The sequence below is a fragment of the Thunnus albacares genome, chromosome 3, assembly GCF_914725855.1.
Source record: "Thunnus albacares chromosome 3, fThuAlb1.1, whole genome shotgun sequence".
NCBI classification, from domain to species: Eukaryota; Metazoa; Chordata; class Actinopteri; order Scombriformes; family Scombridae; genus Thunnus; species Thunnus albacares.
In genome coordinates this window covers 33,236,239-33,248,907 of record NC_058108.1, presented here as the reverse complement: position 1 = coordinate 33,248,907, position 12,669 = coordinate 33,236,239, and the positions used below count along the sequence as shown (strand labels likewise).

General features: G+C 41.3%; 1 protein-coding gene across 7 annotated transcripts in view; it reads right to left on the bottom strand.

Moving 5' to 3' along the window:
* Positions 1-8,266: 8,266 nt before the first annotated feature.
* Positions 8,267-12,669, bottom strand: part of LOC122972971 (CREB3 regulatory factor-like) — a 29,480-nt gene continuing 25,077 nt past the window's right edge. For all 7 annotated transcript variants that reach the window (XM_044340429.1, XM_044340416.1, XM_044340448.1 and 4 more), the window contains 2 exons: positions 10,946-11,074; positions 8,267-10,593 (listed from right to left, as the gene is read on the bottom strand). In XM_044340429.1, coding sequence (XP_044196364.1) covers positions 10,478-10,593; positions 10,946-11,074 — 245 coding nt within the window. In that variant the 3' untranslated portion in view covers positions 8,267-10,477. The remainder of the gene's footprint in view (positions 10,594-10,945; positions 11,075-12,669) is intronic.

The window sequence follows — 12,669 nt, the reverse complement described above, 5'->3', positions numbered from 1 at the left end:
GCAGCACTTTGAGGCGTGTATGCCCTCTGCACTGTCTTACAGGCATACAGCAGCCTGTACACCCCCTATCAATCAACTGCTTCCACCTGTAAGAAGATTAGAGGGTAGAAACTGGTGGGTTCTTGGTGGAAACATCCATTTAGTAGTTATTCTGGAGCTTTTCCAGATCATATGACATGATCTCAGCTTTATGACACAACATGAATGAGAAGCCCTTTGAATCTGGAGCTCCATAACAACTAGGCATACTCAGACTGCTGATGAAGATCATGTATTATGATTGAAAGCCACAAAATAGACTCTATGGCAAGATTGATCTCTCTTAAAGTCAGCATCAGTAATATGACTTGTTTAGAAGTGGCTGTGTTTAGATATTAGGATAGAGATGAGGTATTTTCTCTCTTACCTCTAGCAGTATGCAACCATGCAGATAGTTTATATTTTATAAGGCCAGGATGCTTGTCGGAGGAGCTGAGCAGCACCTGAAACCCCCCTCCTCCCCCCTTCCCCTAAACACCTTTCTACCCTTGCATCCAACAACGTCTGTAACTTTCCAAAAAAACCGACAATCCTGACAAACACTCACCTCACGCTGTGTTTTTCCAGCTGTGCTGAGGTGAGAAACTAAGCGGTGTTTGAACTTCTCCCTCAAGCTATCTTTTTTCATTCTTTACACATTTTCTTCTGTCTTCTGTCATGTGAACAACAGAGCACCGTTATCCCCCGTTTGTATGATTCATTTACATCTCAACCCCTGTTTCGGAGGAGCTAGAAACACTTTTGCCTTCGTGCGTGGCTTGAAAAACAAATTGTACAAACTTGTTACTTTCAAGCGTACTGACACCTTGAGATTTCTGCCACTATAGGGACTATTTCAGAGACAAATAGAGAACTATCTGTATAGTTTGATGCCATTTAAAGTAGGTGGAACCTTTAAATCAGGTTTGGTGAGTTAAAATAAAATGTGGGATTAGACATTTGATGAGATTTTGATTGGTGTCACCAATAATCCACAAACTGCAAGTATAACAGCTGCCAGTCTCCCTCTGTAAGACAACACTGAGGGCTTAAATACTACAAGAGCTAAAGGAGGAGACTGATGGGCAGTTGGCACTTGTGTACACAAACCTGGTATGAGTTGGATGCTGCGGTGAGAGTCTTTGCCAACGTGTAAAACAATCATTGCCAGTACATGCCAAAACTCACAAACTGCTAGTTTTGCCTTCATTCCTCCGAGATGAAGTTATAGTTACAAAGCTACTTTCATGAACTGATGCTGGAACCTCGTGTGACCTGGTGGTGGTGCTGTGAGGCGTTTAAGAACCAGGTGACCCCCCCCCCCCCCCCAACAAAGGAAATGCAAAATCTTTTACTCCTGTTACCACATGGTGCGACAAGGTGAAACGAACAAAAAAAAAAACAAAACAGAGAAAGCAACACCTTTAATTAGCCTCAGTGTCACCTTGCTGCTTCACAGATAACCCTCGTTAAAATTTTCAAGGAACAATTAACAACTTTCTTAGTTAGAGAATGACTTAAAAAGGCTGATTTTGATAACATTCAATTAGCTCCATCTCTACTTAATTATACATTAAAAAGGAACACAGACACATTTTTTTATTTTAAAAATATACTTTAATACAACAGCTGCATATAAATATTAAAATATACATTATACAGGTTTACAGTACACTCACACAAAACCAAAACAAAAAATATTAGGCTTCTATTTGTACGGCACTTCTTGTATTTTTTTTTTTTTTGTTTTTTTTGTTTCGTTTTTTTGTACTATTTTCTTAAAGGTTACTTACTGACGAAGGAGCTGTACATAAAGATGTGTTAATGTGTTAACAGGTCCAAAGTATTACTGAAGTATTGTGATTACTGGGTTACTGAAAGACAGACGGAGGGAGGAAGAGGAGGAAGAGGAGGAGGAGGAGGGGGGGGAGGGTGAGGAGGGGGAGGAAAAGGGAAGAGGGAGGGAGGGAGGTGGGGTTGGGGGGAGAGAAGTCAGGGGGAGGGTTGCTGTACATTATATGACATGGCATTGTGGAATGTTTGCTAGTCTCTTGGTTTTCCTTTCCTCCCATCATTCAGCATGTTTTCAGAGAGATTAAAGAACCATCAAGGATGTGATTAGTCAAGTCTTTTTTTTTTCTCTCTCTCTCTCTCTCTCTCTCCACAGGATGTCTTTGTTGGATAACAAACTACCTTTTCTTTTCTAATCAGATAGCATGTTTCCCCCCCCCATCCCCCCCCCCCCACCCCCCCCTTCCAACATTTCCTGCTCACATCCACAACCGGGTCTTTGATCTCGACTTATCATCGATCTCGACAGAAACGACTGACTCGGTTTTGGTTAAAGCCACAAGGTGTGTCTTAGCTGCATCTCTTATATTTTCGGTACATTTAAGACACAGAGCTGAGCATCTGTATTTCACATCACTGGCCATGTTTCAAAAAACTAAGGAGGTTGTTTAACCTCTGCGGGACACTGTGGAGAACTTTAACAGACTGCTAGTACAAAGAAAAGTTACTTAAATATATACTTTTAATATACGTGTTGATAGATACGACTGAGATATAACATATAAATTAGTGATTAGAGTTGTAGATTATTTCCCAAAATGTCAAACTACTCCTTTAAACTTTAAAAAATATAGCATCCCTGTACTTGAACTTCCAAATTTATTGCAAAGGGTCAAAAATAGTAAAAAACGGTTTTAATATAGGCCGACCACCCTTCAAAAAGAGGGTGTTTTAAAAGGTCAACAACTCTTCCTACACAGTTTTGAAGATAACAGAATCATCCCATTTCCCAAGTTGGGGCTCTATTTCCAAATCTAAACAAAGACGTTTGCCAAAAGTGATATTATATATATATATATGCTTCCTTAGTTTGTATGAAGCATCAATAAGATTAAAATGTTTTATTAGGTGCATTTATCAACATTAATGCTATTTCCTAAGGATGACTTTATCTTAACTCTCTTTCTCCTAAATCCAAAATATGTAAACTTCACTTACTGGAACTAACTGGAATTATGTTTATGGGAGGAAACATGAGGCCAGACATCGCTGTGGAAACTAAAAACTGATTCAAAGAATGAATGATACTGATAGTACTGAGTTTCCTAATTACACCAACGAAGGAACTGCGGTTCGCTCACACCTGGTGGATGCCGGTATCAGTGCTGATTCCTATCCACTGATTGGATCGTTGCATCCCTACAGTTTCTCATTATTTTACATTTTCATACATAACATGTTCATATTTTTCTTGCAATATAGAGAATAATCAAGATGTGTCACTTCCGGCTTTTTTTTTTTTTGGATTAGTTAGAGGTGCAACTTGGGAAACAGGTTAAAATTTGGATTTTTTGATCTGCAAAGATTCTTTAAAGATCCTAGAAATACCTTTAAAATAGTGTTGAGTGTTTATAAAAAAAACTAAGATTTAAATATTGAGTATTTCTCTTTAACATGAAAACCTCATGAGTTGAGTTTAACACTGAAAAACTCAGTTAATCTGCTTCTTCAGGACTCTGTGGGTGCAGTTTGATCAGATTGTCAAAACAAAACAAAAAGTGTCATCACATGTAGCTGAATAAGATAATAATAAAACTTTCACGGTCTTTAAATAATCTTCTGGGCTTTTTGAAAGATCGCCACAGATTTATGTATCAGGATGAAAGATGCTTAGCTCTGTGATTTGAATGTAGTGATAAAATATGAGAGGCACAAACTGGAGCTAGCTTCAGCCAGCTATCTCCACCTCAGCTTCACTGATAAGAAAAACTCCACGTGGACCCACAGGTCTAAACTGACACCCCCCCCCGCCCCCCCTATCTGGCTCCTTCCCAGAAGGAGGTTTCCAGGTCAGTGACAAACTAGACAGGGGCATCGAGATGCAGGCAGCCACAGCAAGGGGCAGCAATTCAACTGAAGCCCTCCTCTGCAACTGCCAGAATGTGACAGGGGGCCGAGGTGGAGGTGGAGGTGGAGGTGGAGGTGGAGGGGGATTAAAAGGTTTTGGATAAACTACTCCGAGGCCCCGGCTAAGTGCTGTTTCCCTCAGCCTCCTCTGCCCGGAGGCCTGTCGCCTTTGAAACAGGAGAAGCCTGAGTGTCTCCAACAATGCGAGCGCTGGAGCAGAGTGGGGACGGGCACCCGGAGGTCAGCAGCGTCCCACCAGTGTAGGCTTACTGATGGGTCTATTCAGCCCGCCGGTCCACAACACCTCCATGCCTGGTCCAAAAACCCACTGCAGTCACATAAAAGGTGTATGTCACTACTACTCCATTTGTCCACCTTGACTTAGTGTTTTCTAAACAGGGATAATTTTAGAATTTGGACATTTAAACCCAAGCATGCCGGCACGCATGGCAGAAATGGAGGGAAATGTTTCCGGGCAAGGCAGGATTTGACACGGGTAGCTGTTGAACCTCAAACCTTGCCAGCTTTAATAATCAATTCATCTACCAATTCATCATTTAGTCTATAAAACGTTTATAACAAGTTCTCAGAGCTCAAGTTGAGGTTTTCAGACTGCTTGCTTTGTCTGACCAACAGTCCAAAAACAAAGGATATTCTATTTATTATGATACAAAATAGAGAAAAAGCAGCAAATTCAAACTTAGCAGAGGCTGGAAGCAGTGAGTGTTTGGTATTTTTGCTTGCTAAACTTCCAACAGTTAATCAACCAAATTAGTTGTTGATTAATTTACTGACGACTGATTAACCCCAGATGTCCGGTGTCACGCCCTCGTCGCGTTTCAAACGTCCGCTGGAAGGTTTTTAAAGCAGAGCATCTTCAAGCAGTTTGTTATTCAGCACACACACACACACACAAACACACACACACACACACACACTGTTTCCATGACAAACTCTCGCACATAATCCCTTGTAAAACCACAAGGTGTCATTTTTATTCTTCAAGAAATGATTAATTAAAACGTGTTAATTAGTGAGCTTTAAATGTTGCTGGTAGGTGCAGTTTTTTTTTTAACTTTCGGACAGAGCTAAGCTAGCTGTTTCCAGTCTTTATGCTAAGCTACGCTAAGCTAGCTGCTGCCTGTAGCTTAAAATTTAACGGACCAAAATGAGAGTGGTATCAAACTTTTCATCTCACTCTCATTAATAAAGTATTTCCCAAAATGAGGAACTACTCCTTTAAATATTAAAGTCATGTTGATTGATAATAAATATCAGCATTTATACACATTCACAAGTGAATTTTACTGTTTTATAGATGTGAACTGCTGCTTCACTCAGGTCCAGTGGACATCGGCACACGGCTACAACTCAGGATGGATATATTTAGGATTTTATCAATATTACTACTATTATCGGTTCTTTTTCATTACTAAAGAATTGTTTTTTTAAAAATATATTGTTTTAAAAAAGAGTAAATTCAGAACTATTATTTCCAGAGCAGCAAAAGTAATGTTTACAACAGCAAACTTACTATTTAAACTCAATAAAAATTAAAATTCTTAACATTTTAGACCCAATTCAGAACCAGGTTTCCGTGGGAGGCAACCATAGCTATGACAGAACGCAACACAGCTGCGTTCGGTGAACATCAGGGGTTAATCAGTTATTCGACTACTGGTTTCAGCACGACAGTCAATTATGGAAGAAGGCTGGTGCACAGCAGAGTCTTACAGGCTGCAGCCAAATGTTACCAGACTTAAATGAATTAAAATAAAGACAGATTTCTTCATTAGCAGCCCTACTAATACATTAGACATCTGAGGAACTTGAGCTCAGTCTCCCCTGTCTGTGTACATTTGCTCTTAGGAGTTTCAAAAACACCCTTAACAGCTGAGGTGGACTCAGCTTTCACTGTGAGGACAAAGGTCAATTTGAAACTTTCTCTTTCTCAGAAAAGCACATCAGTGTCAGACAAGTTTCATGACTGTTTACTTCTCTCTCTCTCTCTCGCTCTCTCTCTCTCTCTGTCTCTCTCTCTGGCAGACGGTGACACCCAGTGAGGAAGTAACTCAGATAGAAATTGTCCAGTTTATGCAAAGTCATTGTCCATATTAGGTCAGAGCTGGCTAAATCTGTAAGCTGAGAGCACCAGGGCTGTAGTCTTTAAATCCTGGCTGTTCCTCTCTTGACCCGGGCTGAGCTCTCCCTGTCATGACCGTCCTGCAAACAGCTACAGAAACATGATCAAACAGCAGAAATCTTTGGGTCATTCAGGTTTACCCCACATATCTGCCTCCTGTTTCCAGGTACACATAAACAGACACTTTCTGGGAAACTGAGTCAGGAATGTGAGCAGAGACAAGTGGCCTTGCCAAGACTGGCCACTCCCCATTAAAGCTTTACAGTTAAAGGGATATGCCGTGATACAAAAAATGTCAAAATGTTGTTGTTTTTTTTTTTTTAAAAGAGGAAAGATGCTACGTCTTGTTTGTTGTTTGAATCTGTGGCAAGAATTCACTGTGTTACAACAGTTTTCTCATCAGTTCAGTTTTTGGCATATAGATGAATGTACACAGCAGATGGTGTTTTGTGTTACGTAACACCTCTTTGGAGGAAGAAAAACATCAGGACAAACTTGTGCATTCAAAGTGGAATCCCTCCATAAACCCAAAGACCTCGCCGTCCTCCAACGTGACAGATGGGCTGTCCAACCTTTTAAACTTTTGTGATTTGTACAGTTGTTTTCTGCGGCCTCCTCTCTTTTTGTTTGTTGTTGCATGAGGGCATGTGAAGGAAGCCGCTGCCAGCATGAGATCCTGTGACTCTGCTGGCAGCGTCGTCAGCTTCCCAAGGCTCGGGAGAAGTGGGAGGAGGGAGGAACGCACTTCTCAGCAGCAGAACCAGTGCAGAGTGCACCTTTAACCAAACAGACAGAAGGGTTTTCTTCTACTGGCTTCAATGACCTTGTCCTCGATCATCAGTCTTTTTTTTTTTTTTTACAGTAAAATTATCACACAGAAACTCTGACCAGGCGGACCAGGTTTCTGTGGTGAGCCTCAGTGACATCAGGATCTCCTGCTGCTGCATCAGGAATCTTTTCTTGCAACGCCACAGACTATCAGTCTTTGGCATCAGAGCTGTAGAGCTCTGTTCACCAGCTGCAGAGCTCCATGATGAAACCTTTCCAGCTGAGCAACAGGAATCCGCTGTTTACAGTACAGTACTATACGACCATGAGAAACATTTCCCAGAAATCAAAAGGATACAGAAACTAAAACAGGGGCGAGACAAAAACACCCTGAACTCTTGTATCCACAGTAAGGATGGAAAGATTCACTGCATCGGTGCACCGGCATAAACATTCACGATGCAATTGCCTTGATTAAAAAAAAAAAAAGTGTGCACTGGATGCAATTTGAGATGAACTCACAATGCATTGTTTCTAAGATCTTTGCATCAGTAAAATCCGATTTATTAATATATAATTATAAGTAGAGGCCCTATTCCTTTATTATTTAGCAATGTGACCAATAATTTGTGACCAATAATGTGATATTTAGATTGATTCCTCCTCTATAAACTGTTTCTCAAGCGCGCTAGCATGCTAAAGCTAAGTGGCGCGCTGCCAAAAACGTCCCAGATTGGAACTCGCGCTCTACAATTATTGTTCCACACGTCGGAGTAAGTGGATTATGAAACTATTTTGACAGTAACTGTTTGAGTCGAGGAGCATATGCATGTAAACTGGAGACAGAGGAGATGCTTACTGAGTTGCAGTACTAGAGAAACAAATATGTAAAGTAAAAATGGCACTTTTGAAGTTAATTTATGATTTGCTGAATGCTGAAGAAATGAAATCAAACTCTCTGTACCACATTGAATTGCATAGCATCGTTCTTTTGCATCGCCTTGAATCGCATTGTGTGTGAATCAAATCGCACCGCACTGCAACAGGGGTGAATCGTATCATATTGGTGGTTGCTTCATATGTATTTTTAATGTATCGGATGGTCGGCAATGCATCGAGATGCGGCCTGATTGTTAGAAATGCACGTCCCTAATCCACAGCTTTCAAAATGACCACGAGCGAGACCTCAAGGAGGCGAAGAGTTAAAAGGTTAACTGCTCCTTTCCTGGTTGAGACAGGAAATTGAGTTTCCATAGGAGAGGAGCAGTGTGTTATAGAGCAGCAGCTTTGGAACGCAGCCCAGACGGGAGCTCATCAAGGTTGGAAAACAAAAGGGGGGACTGCTTAGCTAACAGCCGCTCCTCTACTTATATTTCCCAGAGATGATGTTCACAGAAACCGGTGCCAGCTACTGTTTCCATGTATAGGTTTTAATCTGGAAAGGAAAATATTTTGGCTGACTTTTTTTTTTTTTTTTTTTTTTTTTTGGCTGAACATGTGATGGGACCTGACACAGGCCTGCACTTTTTTATTCTTCCATGTAAAGTCAAGTGAGGCCGGGCTCAGAGCAGTAGTCATGGGTTACGTTTTACTTTGTAATAGGGTTTTAAGATCAGGCATAATAACACAGGTCCCTGTGGCTTTAAGCTCCAGGCACTTCAGAAAGGCGTCATTATGCAAACAAACTGCCTATTACAACAGAACATGCTCGCAAGCCAAAACCCAGTCAGCAGTTACTGCCTGATGCCTCCGCTCAGGTTTGCATTGCTTTTTTTATTTCTTTCTCATCATACAGTAGCACCATACTGAGACAAACCGAGACCACCAGTTGGTCACAAAGCGCCGAGCGCCCACGACAAGTCTCTCAATCAATATCTGTCCTTAGAAAAAGGTGCCAAGAGTCTTTTTTTTTTTTTTTTTTCTTTTGGAGGATCTGACGCCCTCTTCGAAGGTGCTTAGTTGCTCTTACCACAGTGCAAATCAAAGGGTCCTTGATGTTTTTTTTTTTTTTTTTTTATGTCCAACAACATTTAGAGACCTTGGACAGGTTGGTCTACAGCTTCAGCAAAGACCACAGAAGAAAGGCAGATTTCAAAACTCTCAAGACTGACGCCCACTATGTGGGCTGTGGCATTGTCAGATAACAACAAAATAATATAAAAAAAAAAAAAAACAAAAAAACAAATTAAACTTATTTGCTTTCTAGATCTACAAGTGTTTTTTCTCTATTTCTCATTGCAATTCAGGAAGGTGCGCTACATAATCAAGTCAGGGGTTGAGGAGAGGGCTTGGGGAAGGCATTGAGGACACTTCCCTTTTGTGGGTAAAAATAAAAGCCACTGCAGATAAGCTAAAGGAGCACCAGGCTGCAGAGCTAAAAGGCTGACCGAATTATGAACTGTCAGTCATTTCCTGTGTGTGTCAAACCGCAATCTCACAGATCCACAATGGTAGTGCATTTAAGGTGAAAAGTCCGTTTCAGTAACGTCATCCTTTAAAGGATGCATGCTGGTAAACATGACAACAATCAAGAGTGTTTCTTATCCCTCATTTCCCAAAACAAAATGACGTGTTAATGGTTGGCAGCATCTGAAGCAGTGAGAGGTTTTGGTGTCCCAGTGGTTCAGCAGTATCAGTTATCTTTGGTCAGTTTGAATTAAGGTGCAGTTTTCTCTTTCGGTTTTGACTTTGCTTACATTTTGATGGGGGTGAAGGGGTGTTAAAGAGGAAGGGAGGGCGGGAGGAAGGGGGAGTGGGGGGTGGAGGGGGGGTATTAAAGCTCCAAGGACTTTTCCACAACAAGCATGCTGTTGTTTCCATTAACAGCTGGCCTGGCATTAGGACTCCATCTCTTGCTGTGTGTCACAGCGCTTACTGATATTTCAGATGCCGATGCAATCCAAATGGTATGCAGTGCTTCTATAGGAGCCCAGCCAAATAAAAAAAAAAAAACAAAAAACATACACCCGCTTCTTTGTTTTCCAGGCCTGGGCTCCTCCCACTTCCTTATTTTAGCGCTTCCTCTATCCTCAAATGCCCCCTCGCCCTCGGCTCACTACCGGTCCCCTGCCGACAACTACGACCATCTACAAAACAGTGCAATGTCTATTCATAGGCACAATGGGATACAAATACAGCACACAGAGGGAGAGAGGAACACTATACACGCTCATACAGTATGTTACATGTCCAACACACGCACACATACGCGCGCACACACACACGCACACACACGCACACACAGACAGAACACAGAATACAGAGACGTCAGCAGCAGCAGCAGCAGCTCTGGCCTGGTGGTGGTTGTGGTGCAGCCTGCAGAGACAGAGCAGTGAAGAGGACTGCTGTTTGGAGGGCCAACAAGAGAGGATCAGGAACAGGGTGGCAATTTACTCCCATTTTGTTTAGGCTACTCCTTCCTCCTCCTTCCTCCTCCTCCTCCTCCTCCTCCTCTTCTTTCACATCCTCTCCACCTCTACTTCACCTCTTTGCTCTTACTTGGAAGCTGTGAGAGAGAGTGCGGAGGCCGTGTGGCGTGGAGAAGCCCCCGTCAGGTCGGTGGTGCTAGGAGGGGGAGGAGGGCGTGGGAGATGGGGGAGAGGAGAGGAAGAAGGGGGACGCCGGGTGAGTTTAGCCCGCTGCCTCGTCTCCTCCCTGCGGGGGCTCTTTGCGCTGGCTCTGACCGTCCGCGCTGGCCGCCAAAATCCTCTGCACAAAGTCTTTGGTCCGCCCGGCAACTAAAGGGCCTGCAGTTGTCATGGAAATACATTAGGAAAAAAAAAAAAAAAAAAAAAGTGGAGACACAGAGAAGACAGAAATAGCTCTTTCAGTGAAAATCAAAACAAAATGTGAGGGTAAACATAGCAGATTATATCAAATTCTTAAGATTAAAGACATAAAAACCTAACAAAGACGATGTTTTATTGATTGTAATGTTGCTTTGTCACAAATTAGTTTATATGAGCATCAATAGAAAAAAAAAAACACAAATAGTGACAAGATTAAGAACTTGACATGTTGACAGCTGACATGTTAGCATTAAGCTTCGCAGCCGTTGACAAGAGTGATTTGGGGTGTCTTCACTTTAAAATTTCTCACCGCTGGACTCTCGAAGGATGTCTTCCAGGCGTTGGGTCATCCCTCGCTCGTCCGTGTCCTCTTCCTCGCTGCTCTCCACTCTCTGTCGGATCACCTCCTTGATCCGCAGCAGAGCTCCCAACAGGTTTTCTGTGCAACAAAAACAACCATTCAAAAATTTAAATCAGTAATAAAGAACAGAGCGCTGAGACATAGAGCTGCAACGATTAGTCCAATAATCGATTAGTTGCCAACTATTAACTATTAATCGTTTTGAGTCATTTTTAAAAGGAAAATTCTCTGATTCCAGTTTCTCAAATGTAAATATTTTATGGTTTCTTTAGTGCAGATTCCTCTATGATAGCGAACTAAATATCTTTGGGTTGTTGGTCGGGACGAGAGAGGACATTTGAGGATGTCACCTTGGGCTCTGGGAAACATTTTTCACCGTTTTCTGACATTTTTTGGGCAAAAAAACTAATCGATTAATCGAGAAACTAATTGGCAGATTAATAACTAATGAAAATAATCATTAGTTGCAGCCCTACTGACACCAGAAGAAGCAGTTTTCTGGTTAAACTTCAAAGCTGAGGGAAAACACCTGCTGAGAAGTCACAGATTGAAGGTTTCAGCTTGTAGAGAGCAGCGCCACAGCAACATACCAGGAACTATGTGTGGGTGCAGGTATCATCTGTTTTGATACCAGTTAGGGCTGAACAATAGATCAAAATTTTTATACAAATCGCAATATGAACATCTTTGTTTGGTGCAGATCCCTGCAAAAATCACACCATAATCATTTAAATATGTTTTTCAATGAAAATGAGAACAATGATGTAAAAATCATCATTCCCTCTAATGTTGCAATCATATCGCAATTACATCATCAGTTAAAATTATCGCAATTACATATTTTTATTAATACTTTGAGGAACATAAAAAAAAAAAACCTTTACTCGGTTAATAAGATAAACCAAACTTGTCAAACATGTCTGTTTAAACACAATCAGCTCCACAAGAACTTACAAAATAAAGAACAAAACACACTGCCTGGTCCAAGAATAAGTCAACAGCTTCATGTGATGTTTGTTTTTAAGAGCAAAAGGGAATGTAGAGGAAAAGGAAGAGGAACTTAAGTCAACTTAAGTCATGTCGAAACTGTGCAATAAGAGTAGTGACAGTTAAATGATGGCAGCGGTGGCCTTAAGTTTAGAGAAGTGGGTTTGTGGTCAGAAAGCAGGATTAACTTAGGTGAAGTGAGTAAAAAAAAAAAAAAAAAGCAGCATTTGAGCAAGACCATTAATTGCCAACTGCTCCGGTTAGCTTCCAGTTTTGGATGATGAGAGTGCATGTTCCTGAAAGAGACACCACAGCTCCCCTGGCTAAATAAAATTCCTGCTGGCGTACATTATTCTAGTATGTAGTACAAGACAAGAGAGATGGGAAGAGAGAAGGGTCGACAGACGTGAGGTGCGTCACTTCCTTTTCTGCCACAAACGTATCTAAGCTAACAGGCTACTTCTTTTATGGTTAATCAAATAAATTTTTGCTCAGAATGTGAAAGTAACAGTATCTTCTGTGTAAAACATTATGCTACATTAGAAATTAGCCACACAAAGAGACATTTCCAGGTATACTGGGCTGTATTTTCAGACTTTTATAAAGACCTTTGTAGCTAACATTAGTATTTTGACATTAGCATCCAAATTTATGCAAACATTAAACAGTCAGCTTATGTGCTATTA